Source organism: Carlito syrichta, unplaced genomic scaffold, assembly GCF_000164805.1.
Source record: "Carlito syrichta isolate Samal-C Ts95f unplaced genomic scaffold, Tarsius_syrichta-2.0.1 Scaffold99365, whole genome shotgun sequence".
In the NCBI taxonomy this organism is placed as follows: Eukaryota; Metazoa; Chordata; class Mammalia; order Primates; family Tarsiidae; genus Carlito; species Carlito syrichta.
Window position 1 is genome coordinate 45,636 of NW_007043461.1, and position 24,112 is coordinate 69,747.

Consider the following 24,112-nt stretch of genomic DNA (forward strand, 5'->3'; position numbering starts at 1 on the left):
AGAAAACTCTGTCTCATTTTACACAGACCATGGTCCTTGAGGTTGGTGACTAAAAATTTAAAAAATGGTCAGGCACAGTGGCTCAGCCTGTAATCCCAACACTTTGGGAGGCTGAGGTGAAAGGACTGCCTGAGCCCGGGGGTTCGAAACCAACCTGAGCAACTTGGTAAGATCTCATCTCTACAATAAATCAAAAAATAAGACAGGCATGGTAGCACACACCTGTAGTTCCAGCTACTTGGAAGGTTGAGGTGGAAGGATCGTATAAGCCTGGCAGGTCGAGGCTGCAGTGGCTGTGAGCATGCCACTGTACTCCAGCCTGGGCGACAGAGTGAGACTACAACTCAAAAAAAGAAAAATTAAAGAACAATTTCATCTTCAGTCATACACCTCCAGAGAGGCAACATGATTTTATTATAAGAACAGAGCTTTGGAATCAGACTTTAGTTTGTCACACACAGAGCTGTGATTGTGGCAAGTTACTTAATCTCTCAATTGTTAGTTCACTGCCCCATTTTTCCTCCACAAAGTAATGGAGTCAGTGTGTTTCAAAGTGCTGTATATGAGAAGTGGGTTTTTTTTTTACTATCAATTAACTAAAAAGCAGTCTTACAAAATAACTAATAAAACAAACGAAACATACACAAACAAATATACTGACCCCGTTTATCATCTGGTTCTTGTTTGGTTCTAACAAGATCAACTTGTCTCCCAGTTATGCCCAAGGCTGCCAAGTCGATGACACCTTTCTGACTACTGTCATGAAGATGGTTCTGGTCCACGACATTGGCCTTTGCTTTATTAGATTTCATCATGAAGTCTTTCAGTGCCAGAAGCTTGTCTTCCTCCTCCTCCGTCATGCCCTAAAACCAAATAAAATCACATGTTTTCTAGGTTATTTTCACAAGTAATAACAATGGGCCTCAGAATGACTGACAACTGAAGGGCCAAATCATCCAATTTAAATTGAAAATCAGAATGGTGAAATGAAGCAAGTGAAAGCAAGTATCAATGCAGAACAAGTCGCTGCTGGAATCTTCCACAACACTCTCTTAGGGCACTTTCTAATTTGTATCACAATGTACATCTTAAGTCTCTTCCTAAATGGCAGTATTTAAATATAATTCATTTTGAAATTTCCAAAGAATGGAACATGTCTGATATTTAGTAACTAAGCAAAAACTTCGAGTATGAAATATTAAGCAAAAGGAAAGTGTGTCTACTGCAACCCCGCTCCTGGTTGTGTTGAGAAATGTCTATTAAGTAAGTATGTGATTGAGAGCATTTTATGACATATAAGATGTTCTACACAACTCAGGAATTAATAGGAACGCTGGCTGGACTGCAAATCTCAGTGGCACACCCAGACATGTTCTAGAGTAATGGCTGGAGTCAGACTGCCAAGGCTCGAATTCCAGCCCTATCACTCACTATTTGTGAGACACTCAGTAAGTTACAGGGTAAAGACCTCTATTTATCTGTCTATAACATGAGGATTCTTACGCACACCCATCTTTTAAGGCTACAGTAAAATTTTAATGTGCTAATCCACCTGAGATACTTATCATACTTGAAACTGACAAATACTAAATAGTTCATCCAAATAATTAACTCAGTGTGCAACTTAAATATTCAGGTAAATGTGGCAGTTCTGCATTTTCTTCTTTCCAACCATCCACAGATTCCTCCAGTACCATTTTATTATGCCAAGAAATTAAAAACATTCACGTAATAAAATGACAGTCTTCCTGAGGCCTCAATCTAGACTCCCTCTAGAGTTAAAGTCGTATTCACAATTCTCAGGCACAGTATGATACAAACCAATTTCAGGAAGGTAGAAAGCTATAAAGACAAGCAGTAGACTGCATAAAAATACAATAATCACAGAGCGACCCCTGACTAAATTTTTTCCCAGTGTTAACCTGCAATTCTTGGTTTATTTTCACATCTCCTCCTATAATTTGCTTTAAATAGATGATTTTACAGCTATGTAAGAGTTCTACTCTTTTTGTTGGTAGACCACAAAAGGGAGGGCCATAGTAAAGGCCACAAAAAGCAATGAAGTACTGACACAAGCTACAACATGGAGGAGACCCGAACACATCAAGACCAGTGAAAGAAGTCAGACACAGAAGGCCACATACTGAGTGACTCCATTTATACAAAATACCCAGATTAAGCAGATTCACAGCGACAGAAGCAGATCAGTAGTTTCCAGGGGCTGAGGTGGCGGGGCAGAACAACAGCTAAAGGATATAGGTCTTCTTTTTGGGGTGATGAAAATATGCTGGAATTCAATAGTGGTAATGGTTGCACAACTTTGTGAATATAATAAAAACTAATGAAGTGTACCTTCAAAAGAGTGAATTTTATGGTAGAGAAATTTTTTTTAAATCTTAGCACTCCAGAATCAAAAAAAAAGAAAAAAAGACTCACACAACTAACAAGGACGTTACAGAAAAAGAAAACTCCAATATGAGGTTGCTTATGAACCTAAATACAAAAATAGTCAATTAAAGGCTGGACATGGTATCTTACACCTGTATTCCAGTACTTTGGGGACTGAGGCAAAAGGATTCCTTGAACCCAGGAGTTCAAGACCAACCTGGGCAACAGAGTGAGACCTCGTCTCTACCAAAAAAAAAATCAAAAAATTAGCTGGGCATAGTGACGTGCACCTGTAGTCCCAGCTACTCAGGGAGGCTGAGGTGGAAGGATCACCTGAGCCCAGGAGGTTGAGGCTGCAGTGAGCCTCAATGGTGCCACTGGACTCCAGCCTGGGCAATAAGAGTGAGACTCTAGCTCAAAATTAAAAAAAAAAAAAAAAAAAAAATTAGCCAGGCTCGGTGGCTCAGCCTGTAATCCCACGCCTTTGGGAGGCTGAGGTGAGTGGATTGCCTCAGCCCGCGGGTTCGAGACCCGCCTGGGCAGAGAGACCTCATCTCTACAATAAATCAAAAAATCAGCCAGGCATGGTAGCACACGGCTGTAATTCCGGCTACTTGGAAGGCTAAGGCGGAAGGATCACTGGAGCCCAGCAGGTCGAGGCTGCGGTGGCCAGGAGCGGCCACTGCACTCCAGTCTGGGCGAGAGAGTAAGACTCCAATTCAAAAAAAAAAGAGAACTGGATTTTTAAAATGTGGTACATATACATGAGGGAATACTACGCAGCCATAAAAAAGAATAAAAACATGAATTTCGCAGCAACCTAGATAGAACTAGAGTCTATAATACTGAGTGATCTTTCACAGAAACAAAGATTTGAGTATCACATGTTCTCACTCATATAGTGAACCTTTAACATCTATCATAATACTATAAGAAAAGGATTGACAGTAGCAGGAAACTATGGGGGGGGTAGGGAGGGGAAGGGAGGTGGGATTAACAGTAGTCAATATCTATCTGGGGATGGGGAGACACCCCTTATCAGCAAGGGTGCCTGAACGATGCATATTTGTATACCTAACCCTTAACTGAACCCCACAATTTTAAAATAAAAAATATGTTTATAATAAAAAAAAAAAGAAAGGTCGTTACTACCATGACGTCAACATTCTTTACAGGTTCAAGGCAACCTCAATCAATAGAACAACAAATTTTAATTGTTTAAAGTGGCAAGCTCATTTGAAAAAACCATGGAAAATGTAGATGGACATGTAAAGGACGAAGGATGGCCAAAATAATCTTGAAAAAAGAAAAAAACCAAGCTGGGAGATGTTATTCCTATGTTTAAAAACCATATGGAAAACATGTAAGGAAATATAAAGAAACAAGGACAGCCAAGGCAGTTTTTAAAAAGAAAAAAAATTTCAAAACCAAGTGGGAGATTTTTTTCTACCAGAGGCCAAGTCCAAGTTATAGTAACTAAGAAAGTACAATGCTAGTGTAGATCCATAAAACATATCCACGACCTTCTGCTTCTGGCCATGATGGTGCGGCAGGGACCAGATCTAGCCTCCCCTTTAAACAACTTTAAAATCAGACAAAAAAATAAATAAAACAACACTTATCAGTCACGGGGAAACAGGCAGTGCAGTGCTGCAGTCACTAAAATATTTAAAAATGAGTCCCGTGACTATCTCAGCAGTACCGTCTTAAGAGTTTCCAAGTCTGGTACAAGAAGAAACTTACAGTAATACAGAGCTGAGTTTGGGAAACAAATTAGAGTTCAAGAAAGTCATGGAGGCTAAATGTGTGGGGCAGAGAAGACGGGTCTGCATGGAATGAGGGCTTCAGAGAGACACTGGTCGTCTCCCCAAGTCTTGGAACAGTTCATGTTCCCACCAGCCAAACACACATGGTCTCCTGGTGCACACAAAGCTTCACCATGGCCTCAGAAGTCCTCAGCAGAAGGACTAAACTGGCCAGCTGGAGGCTGCTCTGGACCCATGCCAGCAAAGCTTAAAAGCAAGGCTTAATAGGATGGAACTGATGCCAAGTAACTGCACAAAAGAACAAGCCCAACACTACACAAAGGATTCAGCATCCAACAACATAAAACCGACCATCAGGAAACTGGGTGGCTGGGGGCCAGGGACTGGAGGGAAACTTACATTTTACCTGTATATTCTCTTCCCTCTCTAATTTTCCACCTGTGTTTATACTACTGTCAAAAAGTACTAATAAACTAAAAATCACTAAAAATAAATCTGCCATTCCTTAAGGGGGCAAATCACTTTGTGTTCTTTATTAGCATGTGATTACACAAATAAAACAGGGAGCCCTATTAAGTGCGCCCTAACTAAAACAGCCCGGCCATGTGTCGTCTCCGGATGGTAAGTCCACTGAAAATCCGGAGCCCAGGTTCCAGCCCCCACATGGGGGGTGTTCCAAACCATATGGGTAATGTTCCAAAAGTGTATTTTAAGTCTGTTATCTGGAATGCTGAGCACACTTTCCCATGGAAGCAATGTAGGCTGGTAAGAAAGAACTATTCTGCCCAGGCTGCATGCTCAAGTACTGTCCTGTACAAAAGAACTCTAGAATCTAAGTTTTAAAAGTTCTGTAGACGTGCTCAGAATTCCTGCTTGCTGAAGCTAAAAGTGTGTCTCTCCCCTCCATAGCCTGGCGGTAAGAGCAAGGCCTCCACTCCCATCTCCAAGACTTGCTGGGCCCAAGCTTCTAACACAATTCTAAGAAACCCGGGCAGCACAAGGCCCAGGGCGCTGTGAGGGCAGAGAAACCACACGGGCTGACCGGCAAGCTCTTCTTCCCACGTCTGCATCAAACCCAAGCCAGTTTCCCACGTCAGCTCCCCAGCTTAGCCCTCTCACTGGAGAGCAGCATGGCACAGCACAGGCGTGTGGAGTCAGACAGGCCCGGGTCAGTGTCAACTCCGAAACCTACTGCACTGTGGAGCCAAAGCAAGTGGCCTGCCTTCCCTGAGACTCAGCCTCCTCATCTATAAAGCGGGGGGCACATCAGCCATTCAGGCCTGCCTGAAGGACAGTCACACAATATGGAGAGCTCCGACTGCTGTGGCAGACTCACTGTGGGCTTCCAGAACGAGGGAAGTCGGTGCTGTCCCACCGTGACCTCTCCCGAGGGACCTGGGATCCAGGCCTGCTCTCCCTTCGATGAGCGGTCCCTGTCCGTAAGAGACTCCTGAAGACATGACCAGCAGAAGCACATTCAGCAGGGGAAACAGACAAATGAGAGGGCAAATGACCAACAGTTACACCAAGCACCAACATTTGGAGGAAGGAGTGAGTTTCAGTGACTGGACTGTGGCACCAGGATCGGGGCCTGGCTCAGAGGAGCACAATGGGAGAGGGCTTGGGAGACGAACCACAGGAAGCGGAAAGCAAAGGCGATAGGAATGGCTCCCTCTGGCTCCCTCCCTTGACTCATGGCAGCAGCAAAACCTACACCTCAGCCAGGTGAGGAGAAGGGGCCAGGGCTGGGTGGTTCCAGAGGGCAGCCAATGACCCATGAGGAAGAGAAGATTTCAGGACAGAGGCTTTTAAGCTAATACACAGGATCAGTAGAAGAGAGAGAAATACAGTCACAATGCTCAAGCCTGAAGAAATGTTTAGATCGCGATGCTTTTTACTGCATGCTGGGAAACCTTTTGGATAAAGACTGCTTACTCGGGAGAAACAACAGAAAAATGTGACTCAGAATCTAGCCTTCCATAAACTGCTTTCTAAAATATAAAAGACATCTAATGTGTGAGCCAAGGTTAAAAGAAAACGTTCTTCAGAAATGCAAGTCCCATGAAGTGAAGTCTCCGAGAAGAGATACCAGGGCCACTGTCCTGGAAGAGGCATTCAAAGGCAGCCCCAGCCTCCCAGCCTAACCTCGATCTTTTTAAAAGAGCCTAAATGGCTCCTGCCCGGCCTGCCCAGGAGCCGGCTCCATCCTTCAATCCCCCAAACTGGCGTCATCAAGCAGCACTGATGTTCTGTACAACACACGAAAATCAGCAAAAACTGATTAAATTCTCTCTTTGCAAATGAATGCACCGTCTCATCTTTTTCTCCCACTAGACAAGACATGACCGACAGGCATTCTCTTTAGAAAAACATCCTGTGGAACTGAAGACAGTGCAGTTGTCCTCCAGTGTCTGCCCATGACTCTCACGGAGCACACATCTCAGCAATTGTGTTCTTTATTTCTAACCATCTGGATTCCTATCTTATTTCTCCTCATAAAACAGGATGTGAATTTAGACTTATTATTTCTAAAGCAGTCTTACGAATGCCAAGCATAACAAAAAGTTCAAAAAGTTCCTAGTTCTTACAAGATCGGCTATCTAATCCAAACCCATGGGCTCTAAAGATACAGCAGTCAACTGTTGGTTATTCAACTAAGATGCACTGTAAATCCAAGTTATTTCAGCTGCTTGCATGTAGTAATAACTCTATAAATCTGGATGGAAATGAATCAGGATTTTTCCATATTGCATCTGTGTTTAAGGACGTTTCGTCTAGCTGAATTTCATTACGTTTCTGGTGAAATGTGGAGCTAAATCAAGACTATTACTTAAACCTAAGGTTACGTCTACTGTTTCCCTCATTTACTTAGCCAGCAGTCACACTAAAAACTTAACAGGTCTCCCAGGATTGCCTATTTAGCTCCACCCAATGCCTTATCAGCATCTAGTACCTTGGGCATTTATGCCAAGGACCCATGAAATGTTGACCAACATCTCTAAGATGTTAGCTGCCGAAACATTTTTATGCACTCTGCATGGCATGTAAGACGTGGGAAGGGCGACACAACCTGTGAGAGTAGCTTCTTCAAAAGCTGGGCGATGGCAGGATCCTCCGGCGGAGGGCACTCGGGAAGGGCCCCGCTTCGCTTCTTCTGACGCATGTGGAGGTGTCGGAACAAGCTAGTGATGTCTTTAGACCGCAAAGCATAATCAAATATAGAACGGCTCACTGGTTCTTTTAAGACACTGAGCAGAACAAGTTTTCTTTCAATCTGTGTCAGAAAGATAAAAAAAATATCCAAAAATACAACACATAGTACAGTCATCTTTCAACTCAATCAATGCCACATATGAAAAACTAACATCAGGCTAAGTGGGGACCAAAGTCAGGCCCAAACTTCGCCTGTACAATGGCCATTTGTTTACCCAAACCTGAACTGTACCCCACATCTTGAAAATTAAATTTAAAAAAAGTAAACATAGATTTTTATTTGCTAAGCAAAGGAGAGCAATCTAGGAGAGAAAAGGAGATTTTTTTCTACAGAAGGAAAAAAAGCATTAGGGAATTCAGAGAGAGAAGGTATCTCTCATTTTTCTTTGTTGGCACTAGAGCACACACTTCTGTGTCTATCACACTGGAAAGCTGATAATAAATGCCCATGCCGAGAGATTTCAGCAAACAAAAAGCCCCAGAAAGTCAGTGTCCTGGGCCTGCAAGGCACTTGCCAGTTCACAGCTCTAACACCTGCAGGTCTGACCTGGAAAGACATTCGGGAGCCACAGGCCTTCCTCGGCCATCAAGATCCCCCGGGCGAGTCAGCCGCTTCTCACAAACTACTCTCTCCAGAGGGTCCGCAAAACCCTGCTTCTATCATCCTCCTCCCCACCCCTGCAAAAAAGCCTCCCTCGCCAGTGCATGGAACACAGAGTGCTCATGCACAACTGACGGTCACCAAGAGGACTGTCACAGATGCATTTGACTAACTAGCAGGGGAGTCAGCAATGGAGGGTTATCTTGTGTTGAGTCCGAAGCACAGAGAGACAAGGCCCATGAAGCAAACGGGTAACTGGCCTTTCAACTCCTGATCCTGGCCTTTCAAAACATAAAACAATCATGGAAACAAACTTCTCCTGGGGAACGTGATGACTGAAGCTTCCTGTGGTTTCCGAGATCTTTTCTAGCTCAGACCTGCTGGTTGTTAGACCTGTGAACTGCAGATGTTTGCAGACCTAGGACATCATCTGACATCCTGGGATCTAGAAAAAGATCTTTCTTTGCCTTCTAAAACTTTCTGACATGGTTATTTATTATCCGTCTTCTAGTATGATAGACACAGATGCATGCTCTCGTGCTAACAATGAAAAGTAAAAAACACCTTGGCTCTTAAAAGTTTACTTCCAAATAGAATAACCAGCCAAAAGAAGTAGGAATATCTTGACCTAATCTCCAAAGAAGCATATAAAGTTTTAAAAAAGACATTCTCTTCCTTAGTTGTTATCCATCATATGTGTGTGTGTGTGTGTGTGTGTGTGTGTGTGTGTGTGTATATTGCTCTTGGGGTAAAAATTAAAACTTCTACAAACTCTATGAAATAAAGAATAGTGATCCTCAGAAATGAATGAATTTATAAGGAAAGTAAAGCCTGAAGGCACAGCCAAAGCTCTCAAATATCCAGAGTTTACTCCAGGTCATCGTCTTTAACCAGAGGCCATAGGGAAGGGACATAAGACAAAAAAGTAAGAGAAAGCCAGAGAGGCATGCAAATTTCCAAACAGAAAATGGAGTTTTGGTAAAAACAGGAGACTGCAGGATGTCTTAACAGTCATAATCATCTCTCATCATTTCATTCTCCTTAAATGTCTACTTTGATGTTGGCTGTCTAGCAAGCTGAACAGTATAAACACTGACAAGTTAGGTAAATAAAATTTGCCTTGGCCAGACACAGTGGCTCAAGACCAGCATGGGCAATTTGGCGAGACCTCATCACTACAACAAATCAAAAAATTAGCCAGACGTGGTTGCTCACACCCATAGTTCCAGCTATTCAGGAGGCTGAGGTAAAGGGATTGCCTGGGCCCAGCAGGTCGAGGCTGCAGTAACCATGAGTGTGCCGCTGCACTCCAGCCTGGGCAACAGAGTGAGACTCTGACTCAGAAAGAAAAAAAAAAGTTGCCTTGAACAAACCAAAGACCTAGAGTTTATCATCTAGTGCTATCCTACCAGAGGTGGAAGGTAGAGGGTGGTTTGTTAGGTTAAAAAAGAAAAGACACCAAAGCCCATTAGTGGTCAAAAACACACCAAACATTTAAAAAAGATTTCTTCTGTTTTATCATAAATAATGATTTTGGCTGAAATCGGTTACATTTTTTACAATAAAAAAGCAGAGGTCCACCATATACATTTTTGCTGATTAAATTTCACTTTAACAGCAGATGCTTTATAAAATGACAAAAAATAAAGTGTAAACTACTATGTACTATATTAGGCAGAACAAGATGTATGATATCCCCCTGAACTTTTCTTACCTGTAAAGGTGCTTGGTCCATTATCATTAACTAGCTTGAAAAGAGTACAAGAATTACACAGCCCAATCTAAATCTTCAGGTACTTGCAGGCCCCTAGGACTCCCTAAACATGTCTGTAACAAGGCTGAGTCTGAAGGGAGGAAGGAACCCAAGCTGGAACTGCATACCTGTATTACCGGCTGGGTGATGTATGGGTGAAGATAAGGCATCAGTTTACAGTAGACATCAGCTGTGCTTATCTGGTGGGCTACCACTGTGATGAACCCCACGGCACCATAGCGTATCCATAAATTGGGATGACACAGGAAGGGGGCTAAAAGGGTTAGAAGGTGTGGATCGGATCAGTGAATCTCAAACTATCAGGATAAACACGTTTTCATCTTCGAATTGATGAGAGGATTGTACCACAGAGTTCCTACCAGGTGCCTTCGCATACTCAATGGAGGCATCAGCTCCACCAAATGAACAATATTCTCTTATCATACCGAGCAGCAGTACCATAAAAGAATAAAAAGTTGCCCCTTTCCGGAGGATTTAAAATTTATATTTTTTTAGTCAGGGCTAAAAATGTGTGAGCACCTACCCACTTATAACACTGGATTGAAAACTACTAGACAGAGACAGTAAGAGTCCCAACAACATACAACAAACTGTCCCTCCCCCATTGCACCCCCACAGAAATCCAAGGACACAGCATTTACCACACAAGGGACAAAGAAACAAGGGAGCTGTTACTTCTCCAAACCACAGCAACAAGATTAGGAAACGATCTGACTTTTCTGACACTCTTTCTAATGCACGAGTTTGATCAAATCTGATAATTCTAATAATTCATAATTTCATTCACAAGACATTATACAGGGAAATTTAAAAGGCACAAAACATCATGCTGTATAAACCAGAAAATTAAATAAACATCTTTTCATACCTTTTATTTAATAATTTTATCTACCAAGCATAAAATCAATGATTTCAATAGAAGTTAGACTAACCTGATTTAGACTAAAATTCAAACTTTTCAAAGAAAAAAATTTTTTTGTAGCTTTAAGCATGCAAAGACAGCATTCAGATGATAGTTAGTTCATCAGAAATTCACGCTAAAAGAGAAGTAAGAGTACTGTCGTATCCTAATAAAACTTCTATTAAAATGAGAAGGAGAAAAGATGCACTCAGAGTCTCTCTAACTTTCTCACATCTCCAACTCTTCTAATTGCACGGGAAGGTTTAGATTATTTCATGAACACCCTGCAGCCTCTGATCCAGCCAAGAAGGGAGGATTGGAATTTTCCCTTTGACAAGGAGAATAAGGACCGGAAAAGCAGTGATCAAAACCCCAGAAAGTAGCTAAACCCATAACAGCTTGACAGTTGTGGAAACTGAATTACACTTAACTATTTACCCCAATTCTTACTTCCTTGTGATACACAACCACACTTACACACTTCGTATGTGGTGGGGCACACACAGGGTACTTCTCTGCCCTTGCTTTTGGCTCAGCCCTGGTGCTGGAACAAGACTTTAATACATAAAATCATTAAATAAAAGGTATGAAGAGATGTTTATTTAATTTTCTGGTTTATACAGCATGATGTTTTGTTATCTGCTCCGACCAATGGTAATCAACAAAAGGCAACACAAGCAGACACGTGGGACGGGCAGCATGGCCAGGCTTGCCTGCTCAGGCTTCTGACATCAGGAGAGGACACAAGCAGCAGCCAGTGCTCCTACAGCCAGGCCCCAGAATTAGACAGATGAGTCACAGACACTCTGGAGCTGCATGGCCTGAAGCAGAGCCACCCACAGCCCGAGGACGTATGATGAGAAATGTATGGAAGCACTTCTGAAATTCTGGGGCTGACTTTCCACAGCATTATTACATCCGTAAGTAGCTGGCTGACACAAAGCACCTCCAATATTCAGAGGCAAGAGCTGGACCATAAGAAATCCCCACAAAACAGCACACTCAACCTTTCTCTGTCTAACACACTCACATCATCTGAAACAAGCTTGGGGAAATGTATTCGCAACATTCCAGTAGGAAGAGGACAGTTTTTAAAAGGACGGCAAAGAAGTCGTGATAGTCACCATCAAAACTACCACCGCCATTCCTTTTAAGAATCGCTGCCACAAACAATGACATCAGCAAGACAGCAGAACAGGACACTTCGGCGTTCATCCCCTTGTAGAAAAATCCATTTTAACAACTATCCATGCACGAAAATACCATCCTAAGAGCTGAGGAATCCAGGTGAGAGACTACAGCACCTTGGTATAGCACAAAAATGAGAAAAACCACATCTAGAGGGCAGAAAGGATAGCTTCACTTTTGTATCACCCAAGTCAACATACCCCCAAGCTCAGGCAGCACAGCCCAGAGCAGGTGGGCAAGGAGGTTAAGGAAGCACCCAGCTTTGCCAGAGATCCAGCACCAGGCCCATGCAGTGAAACCCAGGCTCCATGCCCTTCCCTGCAGCGCCAGGCTCCAGGCCAACCACCGTAAACCCAAGACCCAGGCCCATCTCTGGAGACTCAGCCTCCAGGCCAGCCCCAGTACCCAGGCAGCCCTGGAGGACTCAGGCTATCCTGCACCCAGGGTCCAGGTCCAGCCCAGCAGACCCTGACCCTCAGCAAGCCATCCAGGCCCAGGATCCAGGACTGCCTCTATGGACTCAGGCTCAGGTCAGCCCCCACGGAACAACTCCCAGGCCTGTGGCCATGAACTCGAGCTCTAGGTCCATGCTAAGGGACCCCAGCATCAAGTCAACTCCCACAGAGTCAGGATCAGGTCATCCCGTGAACCTAGGCAATAGGCCCAACCCAGCACCAAGTAGGTTCCACAGGCTCAAGGCTTGTTCCAGCACCAGGCCAGCCACCATGCATCCAAGCTTCAGGTCAGTAACCACAGGCGCAGGCTCCAGGCCCATCCTGCAGACCCAAGCTCTATGCTTTCCCCCATGAAAAAGTCAACAGGCCCACATCAGTGGAACCTAGTACCAGGCTGGCCACAGGTAGACCCAGGACCAAGGGCTACCCAGTGCACCTAGGTTCCAGGCCTAACTCTGTGGACCCAGGCATCAGGCCAGCCCCTGTGGAACCAGACAGCAGCCCAGACTGCCCAAGGACTACAACAGCAAGCTTGCCCATAGACCCTGCCAGATAGTCCACCCAAAATCTCTGGACAGGCTGACTTGGTAGGGCACTCCCTACTGAAGGCAGTCTGTAAAGGCTGGAAGAGCTGCCTTTCTTCAAATGCACAGACACCAACACAAGGTCACAGGATCACAATTAGGGAAACATAACACCACCAAAAGAATACAAACAGCATCAGAAATGGACCCTAAAGAAATGGAAAATCTACAAACTGACAAAGAAAAATAATCACCTTAAAGCAGCTCAGTGAACTACAGTAGAACACAGACAACTAAATGAAATCAGGAAAACAATACACAAACACAACAAGAAGTTCAACAAAGACAGAAACCATAAAAAAAATCAAAATTTTTTTTGAAATTTTGGACAAGAATACAGTAACTGAACGATTCCATAGGGAGCATCCACAGTAAACTCTTTCGGGCCAAAGAAAGAATCAGTGAATGCATCTAAGTTACTAAACACTGTTATTTAATTTTAAATAGTCTAAAATGCCAACAAATGATTGTTTACTTGATTTTGTTTTTCAGCGAGCCTTTTTTTTTTTTTTAATAGCTGGTACCAAATTCAGTTCTAATTCTAAGGGAGCTATCCAACCAAGAATTTGTATGGCACTAGGTTTATTCTGTACATAAACATAATTTACTTTTACCCTACAGATATATGAGCTCTCCATATATTCCTTTCTCTACAAACTTTGAGAGCAGGGATAAAAAGCTATCTTTATGACGACTTTTGCTTTAAAATTGATGGACAACTATTTTTTAAATAAATAAAATGCAAATTATAAGCTATATTAAATTTCAAAAATAATTTTCAAATAACTAGGCAACAGGAGAAATGTATTATGTGAAATTACAAGACTGTGTATATATACTTGTATACACACACAACACATACAGAGGATATATATTAAAATAAAGAAGATCAAAATCTAAAGCAGCCAGGCTCGGTGCCTCAGCCTGTAGTCCCAGCGCTCTGGGAGGCCAAGGTGAATGGACTGCCTAAGCCCGCGGGTTCGAGACCTGCCTGGGCAACTTAGCCAGACCTCATCTCTACAATCAATCAAAAAATTAGCCGGGCATGGTAGTGCACACCTATAGTTCCAGCTACATGGAAGGCTGAGGCGGAAAGATCACCAGAGTCCAGCAAGTTGAGGCTGCGGTGGCCGGGAGCGTACCACTGTACTCCAGTCTGGATGACAGAGTGAGACTCCAACTCAAAAAAAAAAAAAAAAAATCCTAAGCAAGATAAATTCAACTTCTGGGAAATAGAGCCACTTTCACGGAAGAAAAGACAATACTAAGTAAGGATTCAGAAAATGAGAATCAATAGGAAAATAATCCAGGTTTTAAGATATGCATGAAAAATGATACATTTTCTCTTTAATATTACTATGAGAATAGGTGCTTTCTACATCTGCCTTCAACTATATAGCGCCAGAAATTAAAACAAAAAACTCCTAATATCCCCTTTTCATTACATTATTGATCAACTTTGGTTCCCAAACTATTAGATCCTTTAAAAAAATGGTAAAAACTTAAGAGAAAATGAATCCCTCAAGGTTCAGCACTCTGCAGCTTATAGGAAAAATCAGACACATTTCACTGTAATAGAGTCTTAACATGATTGAGTTGTCAGTATTCAACAATTTTCTACTAAATGTGTGATTTGTAACATAATCATTAAAAAATTCAAGCCACATTTAAACTAAGTCACAAATAAACTAAAAGAACAATTCTCGATATTAGAATGCGATATTTAAAAGTCTACATATGCTTTAGTTTTCCACAAATAAAAAATAATTAATATTCGTGTTATAAAATTTTCTAGGATTTTTAAAAAAATCTCCATTAGCTACCATCTAGTTTCTCAACATGAAAATAAATAATAACTGCTCTTTTTTCTCTGGGGATTGTCTCGGGAAAAATCTATTATTCAACTCTAACCAATTCTGACTTTCTATTAATTTTCCTCGGCAAAGCCTTTAGTTGCAATTAAGTATTTCATTCAAAGAGACAATCTGCTAAGATTTTTTGTTCTCCCAGTAGAGTCACCTGGCAATCTTACATTGTTTCCTTTCTTAAAACGAAGTGATATGAGGACTAAAAGTTCCAGATATTCTTAATTTTAGAATCTGCCTTATACATTTGTTTGCTCTTATTCTAAATTTTAAGTTTCCGGGATATAGAGCATTGCTATCAAGGTCAATTAATTCCTTTCACTGGTTCAGAAAATCAGTAACATCAGTAATTTCAATACTATGAATTCTTAACTGGCAACCAGTGAAATATATGTCACAGATAATCCTTTGCAGCCAATCTTCAAATTAACTAGTGGTTAAGTGTCCAAAAATAAGTTTACTCTTCAGAGTAGTGAAGCCTTTGCCAACATCATGCTAAAAACCAAAAAAAACCCTTGTTTTTTTTCAAGGGTGGTAGACGCTTAACAATGGATGAAAACAAAGTGATACTTGTCAACCTGGAGTGGAGGACAAAATGAGTCTGCTTGTCTCTCTCTCAAGTACATAAGCACGTATACATGTGCATACTCACATACACACCCATGCAATCAAAAGTAGGAACAATACAGTTGTAATTCTCACTCTATAGTATCTAGAAATTTTATAAAGTTCTTCCCATATCTTAATTTTGAGAAACAGACACATACCAATATCACTGGCAAACTCGTACACATGGGGTTTTTGCAGCAGTCCCAACTGGCACATACAGGTAAGGGCATTCAGAGCTTTCACAATAACAAACTCCTCGGCATCACTAAGACCTTGCTGCAGCAGGGGTTTGAGAATTGAGGAGCTCTGCCAGCCCACATAAGCAGCAACACCTGAAAATGAGAAGCAACATATTATGTGATTGTTCAATACCTGCAAGTACATATATCAGCAGTAAAACAATAAAACTAAGCAAAAGTCAAACATATTGACCAATAATCCAGGAAAAAACGTTGTCCACATACACAGCATAGTAAATAGACAAATATCAAAGCAATGCATCAAGAAATTCTAGGGCACCACGAAAAAGCAAGGATCCTAAGAACTTACAAAAACAAAAATATAGGGCTCCTAAAAGGGAAGAAGAATCAGGCAGGCAACAAATGATCTTCAACAATAATAGGTGTAGAAGACAGCAGAGCAAGACCTTCAAAATTATGAAAGGAATTCTACATCTGGTCAAACCAAACTGTCAAACCAAATCAAGTCATTTCAAGATACGCAAGGACTGTGGCAGTTTACCTCCCATGCAACCCTTTTTACGAAAGTTTCAACCTAAGAATTCAAGGGGATCTTTACAAACTGAAATGTACAATGAGCTAAAATAGTTTTAAAATGTTTTGAAAATGAAGAATGACATCTGGAAACTTATCCCTATCAGATTATAAAGTTGATTTAAAATATATAACAAATAGCTATGAACTTGAGTACAAGAATATAGAAATCAATGGAAGAGACTAGATACGCAGAGGCATGCCACAGACTAAGAAAGCCTCACAAACCAATGAGAAATAAACAAAAAATGTCTAATAAACAGTGTCGGAAAAACTGGCTACATTTCTGACAAGAAAAAGAAAATTTATATTTCAACTTATATCACAACCAAAATAAAGATCAATTAAACAGTTATGTGTGAAAACTAAAGAATTAAAATGAAAAGAAGAAATGCAATAAATATGGAATGGGAAAACAACGTAAGCACAAAAGTTAAACACACACACACATACACACAAGATCAAATAAATTGACTATATAAAAATAATTTGCAAAAGTAATATAAAAAATAAGAAGTTAAAGAACAAGGTGAGACAAACCGTGTGCTCAAAATGATCTGAAAGAAAAAAAAGCTGGTTGGGTACAGTGACTCATACGTAATCCCAGCACTTCGGGAGGCCAAGATGAGAGAATGACTTGAACCCAGGAGTTCAAGACCAGCCTAGGCAACATAGCCAGACCTCATCTCTACAAAAACATTAAAAAATTAGCCAGGCATAGTAACACACATCTGTAGTCCCAGCTACTCAAGAAGCTGAGGCAGAAGAATCACTTGAGCCCAGAAGGTGGAAGCTGCGGTGAGCTGGGATCGTGCCACTGCACTCCAGCCTAAGCAACAAGTGAGATCCCAACTCAACAACAACAACAAAAAAAAACCTAATGTTCCTAATGTGTATACTAAAAGGCTCAAAAAAAAAAAAATCAATAAGCATAAATAACTCTACCAGAAAAATTCATAGAATTAGAAATATAAACAAGTACTCAACATGAGAAAGTTTTTCAACATGATAGTTAAGCTAAAAAAATACACATCAAAACAAGTTATCATTTTACACTTCCAACAGGCAGAGATTAAGCAAAGCCTATTTCACATCAAAAGGGTATGCAGTACTTAAAGCAGATGGCATGCAGAATGATATACTCTTAAATGTGTTAAAAGTTTTAAAAATAAATTCATTCTTTAACCCAGTAAATAAAATGTTATACTTCCATCCTGAGAAAATAATCAGAAACAACAACCTATTTTACATATTTAAATATATAAAAGATTATCCATATAATATATAATAGAAAAAAATGAAAACAATTTAAATATCCAAAAGAAGGGTTAAATAAATTTAGGCAAAACCACGGGGAGACACCTCTTATCAACAAGGGTGCCTGAACGAAGCATATTTGTATACCTAACCCTTAACTGTACCCCACAATATCATAATAAAAAATATTGATTAAAAAAATAAATAAAAATAAAAATAAACAAATAAATTTAGGCAAAACCACATAATGGAGTAACTTTGATTCATTAAATTATGGTTTCAGAGAATTCTTAATGACATGAGAAAATGTTTAGAATATGTACTAGTAAAAACTGAGATTAATAATATAATATATACATAGCACTTGCATGCCAGGTACTACTGCACATGTTAATTCATTCTATCTTCACAACAACCTGTGAGACCAGCACTATTATCATCCCCATTTTACAGACAGGTAAACTAAGGCACAAAAGACATTAAATGATTTTTCCAAGGGACCACAACTAGCAAGTGACAAACCAAGAACTGGAACCCCACAGTCTGGCTCCACAGTCCTGCTCTTAACCATCAACAAAACAGGATAAATGGGATGCAAAGAAACGAGGAAGAGGGACGGAGAAAACACCAAAACTTTCACAGAGATTGTGCATGAGTTGCAGGATTAAAGATGATCTGTTTTCTTCTCGGTTCTGTATTTTCCAAATTTAATTTTTTTGTTGTTCTGAGTCAGTCTCACTCTGTCACCCAGGCTGGAGCAGTGGAATGCTGCTAAAGGCCACCAAGCCTCGAACTGCTGGGCTCAGGCTATCCTGCCTCAGCCTACCAATCAGCTGGAACTACAGACATGCGCCACCATGCCCAGCTAATTTTTTTTTTAACTGTAGAGACAGGGTCTTGCCATGTTCCCAGGCTGGTCTCTAACCCATGGGCGCAGGCAATCCTCTTGCCTCAGCCTCCCAAAGTGCTGAGAGTATAGGCATGAGCCACTGCACCCGGCTTCCAAATTTGATTTCTAAAGGTAATAGAAGCATGTATTATTGCTATACACAAAAAAGTAGAAAGCATTTTTAAATAAAAAAGGAACAAATATAGAGATATGTTTCAAAGTACATATGATCTACCCAATAGACAGCCAAAGTTCTAAGAACAATCTTTTCTCCAGAAAAGAAATAAAAATAAAATTATTTGGAAGAAGAGAGAAAAAAAAAAGATATAAGAAGCAAAGAATGTTGTATTTAAGAACTGAGTAAGATGAAGTCTTACAAGACTAAGACACATCAATAAACTAATGCAAAAATAAAAACCAAATTAAAGATTCTGGAATAAAGAGGAGCCAGGCGTGGTGGCTCACATCTGTAATCCCAGCGCTTTGGGAGACAGAGGCGAGAGGACTTCCTGAGCCTAGGGTTTTGAGACCAATCTGAGCAACATGGCAAGAACTTGTCTTTCAGTAAATCAAAACATTAGCTGGGTATGGTGGTGCGTGCCTGTAGTTCCAGCTACTTGGAAGGCTGAAGTGGAAGGATCACCTGAGCCCACCAGGATGAGGCTACAGTGACCATGAGCATGCCACTACACTCCAGCCTGAAGTGACAGAGTGAGACTCCAACTCAAAAAAAAAGAAAAGAAAAAAAGAGGTACAATAATTTCCAGTAATAACAAAGCAAGAAAAATAGGCCATCTCTTCAAAGTACAAAGTACCCTATTCTCCAAAACATTATATGACAGCATTTACAGAAATGTCAATCCTGTCGCACCATGCGTTCTTTTCTTAGCGAGAAAAACGCTAATAGCAAACATCGTAACAGCCACTTTCCTAGATGACTGAGACTCAAAACCCAAAGCCTTACAGGTTTCTGCTACCAAGAGAAAGTCTGGATACCAGCTAAGCTTTCACATGGGTAGAACAGTCTTTAAGCCTTTGTGTTAACAGATGGCTGTAACATCATGTGGGAAATGACAGCAAGAGGGGTTAGTGGGGAATCGTGATACCACGAACCCAGCAGAGAATAACAACTGACCAAATCTAAAGCTGAAAAGATCAGTGCGTGCTGAGGCAAGGGACCAGTTATTATTCAAGAGAAAAATATCAAACCCCATGTCAAACATTACTTAACCCACTCAAAATAAAATCTACTTCACTTACTATTTTGAATCTAAATGTAACAGGAGTCATGCATACAAAATACAAGATGTCTGGCTTTCTTAGATAAATCTGAAAATCAAGAATTGCAAGCATAGTGAGACCTTGCTTCTACAAAACAAAACACAAAAAACAAAAAACCTAGCTGGGGATGTGGTGGCCTGCACCTGTAGTCTCAGCTACTCGGGAGGCTAAGGTAGAAGGATCACCTGAGCCCAGGCGTCAACACTGTGGTAAGCTGTGATCACGCCACTGCACTCCAGCCTGGAAAACAGAGTATAAACTCTGACTCAAAAAAAAAAAAAATTGCAAAATGAAAGAACAGCAAAAAAGAGCTGCTTAATTTTTCACAAATTTAAAGCAAAGTCTACAACTTTTCTTTTGAAAGTAATTCTCATTTATAATTTTATACACACACAAACACACATACACACATTTTTTTATTTTTTATTTTTGGAGAGATAGGATCTTGCTATGTTGCCCAGGCTGACCTTGAACTTCTGGGCTCAAGCAATCCTCCCACCTCAGCCTCTCAGAGTTCTGGGATTACAGGCATGAGTCACTGAGCCCAGCCTTTTTCCTGATTCTAAAAGTGATGTATGTTCACGTTTGCTTTATAAACACACATATGCGTATAATCTGTTACCTTTATACAACTGACATCACACTTTTAGATTTACAGCATACGTATGTCAGTCACTTCAACCGTGTTTCACGGTACTTCCCAGGTCATCATTCTTTTAAAATAGTTTGTAGTGACCACAAGGCATTCCTTCATACGGATGTATCACACGTTAGTTTACCAACCCCTGTACCAGCTAAAACACTTACATCATCCAAAAGCAGCATGAAGACAGAAGAAGTACTAGGAATTCATTTCATTATTAATAAAATTTGGTAGCATCATCTAACTTTCAGACCGCAGAAAGTATTTATTTGAAAGTATAATTCGAAATCTTACAGGTAAATTTTAAAACAAAAATCATACCGACTATACTATCAAAGAAAGCTCCCCGAAGATGCCAGTCATTCTTATCGTTGAGGAAAGTGATCATGTGGGACAACAAGACGTCGTTGGCCTTCTGGCGCCCAAAAAACACACACAGCCGGGTGATTCCACTCTCCATCAGGGTCTGCTTCACAATGTTCTCAGGGTCACTCAGCAGAGTGACGACTTTCTGCTGGACCATCTCATGTAAGGCTTGGAGCTCTGGACAAGAAACAGCGCAAAAGACAGGACTCAGCTTTTCCCCACAAACATGGCCCCACTCTTCCTTCTTGCTCCTCACAAGAACAGAGTAAATACAGAAGCCACCAAGTCTTGAAGCACTATGTTTTTCCACGTTCCAAATGCTGAAGGATGGAAAATAAAGAGGATCCTAATAAGCAGACACCACCAACACAGCAACTGTCTCACTAATTAAATATCTCCACTTATGAAATCAAGGAGAAAATTATAGGGAGGCACCAGAAAGAGCACACTGTCGCAATAAGATCAACTTAATCATGGGCTTGAAAATAGTGCATAGGTTCAGGATACAGTATAATGGTACTAAGCAATTATTTGATAATGCATTTTTAAAGGTCAGTTTATTATATTTCAGAAAGCCAGAAAACACACTGTAAGCGCGGTCAAGGCTTTACTTGTTGTGGCTACTGCCTTCCCTGGCCGTATCTTCTCTGCTCTACCCCTTTTTAGGTGAGCTCAAGAGCAGGACCGTTTGTGCTTGACTCATCACCCTGCTCTACGGCTTAGAGCAGGCTCCTAGCTGCCTGATGCACAGCTGGTGTTTAACAAGTACCTGCTGACTAAATAAATGAGGGCAGAGGCCACTCCTGTCCTGTCTAGGGAAAGAGTAACTGGTCTAATATGCAACACTATATGCTCACATTAAGAACTTCTGGTTGCCGGGCTCAGTGGCTCAGCCTGTAATCCCACGCTTTGGGAGGCTGAGGTGAGTGGATTGCCTGAGCCCGCGGGTTGGAGACCCGCCTGGGCAACTTGGCCAGACCTCATCTCTACAATAAATCAAAAAAATCAGCCGGGCATGGTAGCGCGTGCCTGTAATTCTGGCTACTCGGAAGGCTGAGGTAAAAGGATCGCTGGAGCCCAGCAGGTCAAGGCTGCGGTGGCTGGGAGTGGCCACTGCACTCCAGTCTGGGTGACAGAGTGAGACTCCAACTCAAAAAAAAAAAGAACTTCTGGTTAACTCCCCCAAAGTCTAAACACTTAACTTCATTATCTAAAAAGTTCCAATTACATGGTATAGAACGTAGGACACTATCATCTTCTAAGGTAAATCTATGAAAAAAAGGCAGGACTTCCTTTCTGATATCTCCTCCCATAAGTTCAAAATTATCCCACTGTATTCAACTCTAGATAACATATGTGGTCTAAAAACAGTGGCATCTGAACAAGTAAAAGGCATTACACTTTTCTCTAGCATAAAAATCTAAAAATGAGCCGGGCTCAGTGGCTCAGCCTGTAATCCCACGCTTTGGGAGGCTGAGATGGGTGGATTGCCTGAGCCCGCGGGTTCGAGACCCACTTGGGCAACTTGGCCAGACCTCATCTCTACAATAAACCAAAACATTAGCCAGGCGTGGTAGCGCGCGCCTGTAGTTCCAGCTACTAGGAAGGCTGAGGCGGAAGGATCACTGGAGCCCAGCAGGTCAAGGCTGCGGTGGCCTGGAGCAGCCACTGCACTCCAGTCTGGGTGACAGAGTGAGACTCCAACTCAAAAAAAAAAAAAAAAAATCTAAAAATGCAATTTCTCTAGCTATTCGCAACTAGAAACATCTTGGAGCAGATTAAGCCCATTATTTTACTTCTCAGTCTTTCACTCAACAAACATTAACTAAAAGCCTATGAAAGTCATGTGAGTGCAAAGAAGCCTAAGATAGGGCTTTGACCTCAATGAATGTCCCATCACATCTATTCCTTATGCGGCAAAAGGGGTGGGCTTTGAAATGTAAATCGCAGATGGTGTAGGAAACAAAATTTATGGCTGAGGCTACTCAGAATATAGCCACATAAGCATAAAAGGTTTAGATTCTTTAGCTACAATATTCCCAATTTTCTCTCTTTTATGAGAATTACATAACTCAGCTAGCTTAACTGTTTACACAAATTAATTATGGCTGAAAAACAGTCGAGTTATTAGCACCTACGGTGACAAGCTGATCATTTTTCAGCATGGTAACAGTGCATGAGGACAGAGAGAATCATCAACACAGGGATCCTTCCTAGCTCCTGTCTATATATCCAAGACTCCTCCCCTCACATGAAAACTACAAGCGACAGTTCCACAAGTCAGTATCAGCAATTCATTCTAAACAATAGGAACTCTGGAAGAGAAAATTATACAACCTGTGTCATAATTTCCATTGGGATGGGTAACGTCATCTATTTCTTCACTATTGGGATCATTTTCCATATTAAGATTTTTTAACTGCACTAATTCCAGGAATCTCAGAGCTGTTTCTGCCAGTAGGGCTATATTTTCTAGAAGATAAAAAGGAAAAAAATGCATTATAATCTTAAATCTTTGTAGTGCTTATAGCTTTTCCTATGTCTTTTACATATAAATAATAATCATAAAACTAAGGGGAAAAGGTAGGATTTTTCATTCGGCACTTAACCTCATCAGATTTTAGTAAATGATCTCATAATCTATAACTATCTCCGAACTGCCAGTTTTATCAATGAAGAATAAGCTTAAAAAAAATACAAAAATAAATCCAAAATATTACACCCAAATCTATTTAGGCAAATAAAGTCTCAATCCTTCTACAGAGACTTACCCTTAGAACTTTGATAAAAGAGAGATATTTACCAGATTAACAGAGATATTCACATTAAAACAACAGATCAGGTTGGGTTTTGGAACCAGACAGACCTGGGTTCCAATCTTGAACTTGCCACTTACTAACTGGATGCTCAGACAATTGGAGTTCAGTGTTTTCACAGGTAAGTGAGGAGTCACAACTACCTCAAAGAGAAACCACTGACAGACTGCTTTCCAAGTGAGGCTCTGAAGCTCTTAGGAGACCAGAGTGTTCAACTGTTTGCCATATCTCTACAGTCGTAACTTCTACTTTCTCCTTCTGACCTATTAAGAAATGCCTCACTACTGTAGAATACCTACTACTGACTTGTGCTGTCACTACCAATGAGGTCTGCTCTGTGCTCACACTTTCTTCTTCCTTCCATTTGTAGTTATTCTTGTGTCCATGTCCTTGCTTGCCTCCCACGTCTGTGCTTTTTTCTTTTTTTTTGGAGTCGGAGTCTCACTCTGTTGCCCAGACTGGAGACCAGTGGCATGCTCACACCACCACCACAGCCTCAACCTGCTGACCTCAGGAGATCCTTCCGCCTCAGTCTTACAAGTAGCCAGAACTACAGGCATGCACTACCACACCCAGCTTCTTTTTTTATTTATTGTAGAGACAAGGTCTCATCAAGTTGCCCAGGCTGGTCTCAAACCCCCGAGTTCAGGCAATCCTCTCACCTCAGTCTCCCAAAGTGCTGAGATAACAGACTTGAGCCACCGCGCCCGGAACAATGTGTTTCTTAACATACAACCATGACC

At 41.2% G+C, this 24,112-nt stretch overlaps 1 protein-coding gene across 1 annotated transcript in view; it reads right to left on the reverse strand.

The window, feature by feature from the left end:
• Positions 1–24,112, reverse strand: part of PIK3R4 (phosphoinositide-3-kinase regulatory subunit 4) — a 69,516-nt gene that overhangs the window by 34,048 nt on the left and 11,356 nt on the right. The window contains exons 4-9 of the mRNA XM_008063730.2: positions 22,891–23,025; positions 20,509–20,730; positions 15,503–15,676; positions 9,850–9,995; positions 7,225–7,428; positions 662–863 (exon numbers count right to left, since the gene is read on the reverse strand). Coding sequence (XP_008061921.1) covers positions 662–863; positions 7,225–7,428; positions 9,850–9,995; positions 15,503–15,676; positions 20,509–20,730; positions 22,891–23,025 — 1,083 coding nt within the window. The remainder of the gene's footprint in view (positions 1–661; positions 864–7,224; positions 7,429–9,849; positions 9,996–15,502; positions 15,677–20,508; positions 20,731–22,890; positions 23,026–24,112) is intronic.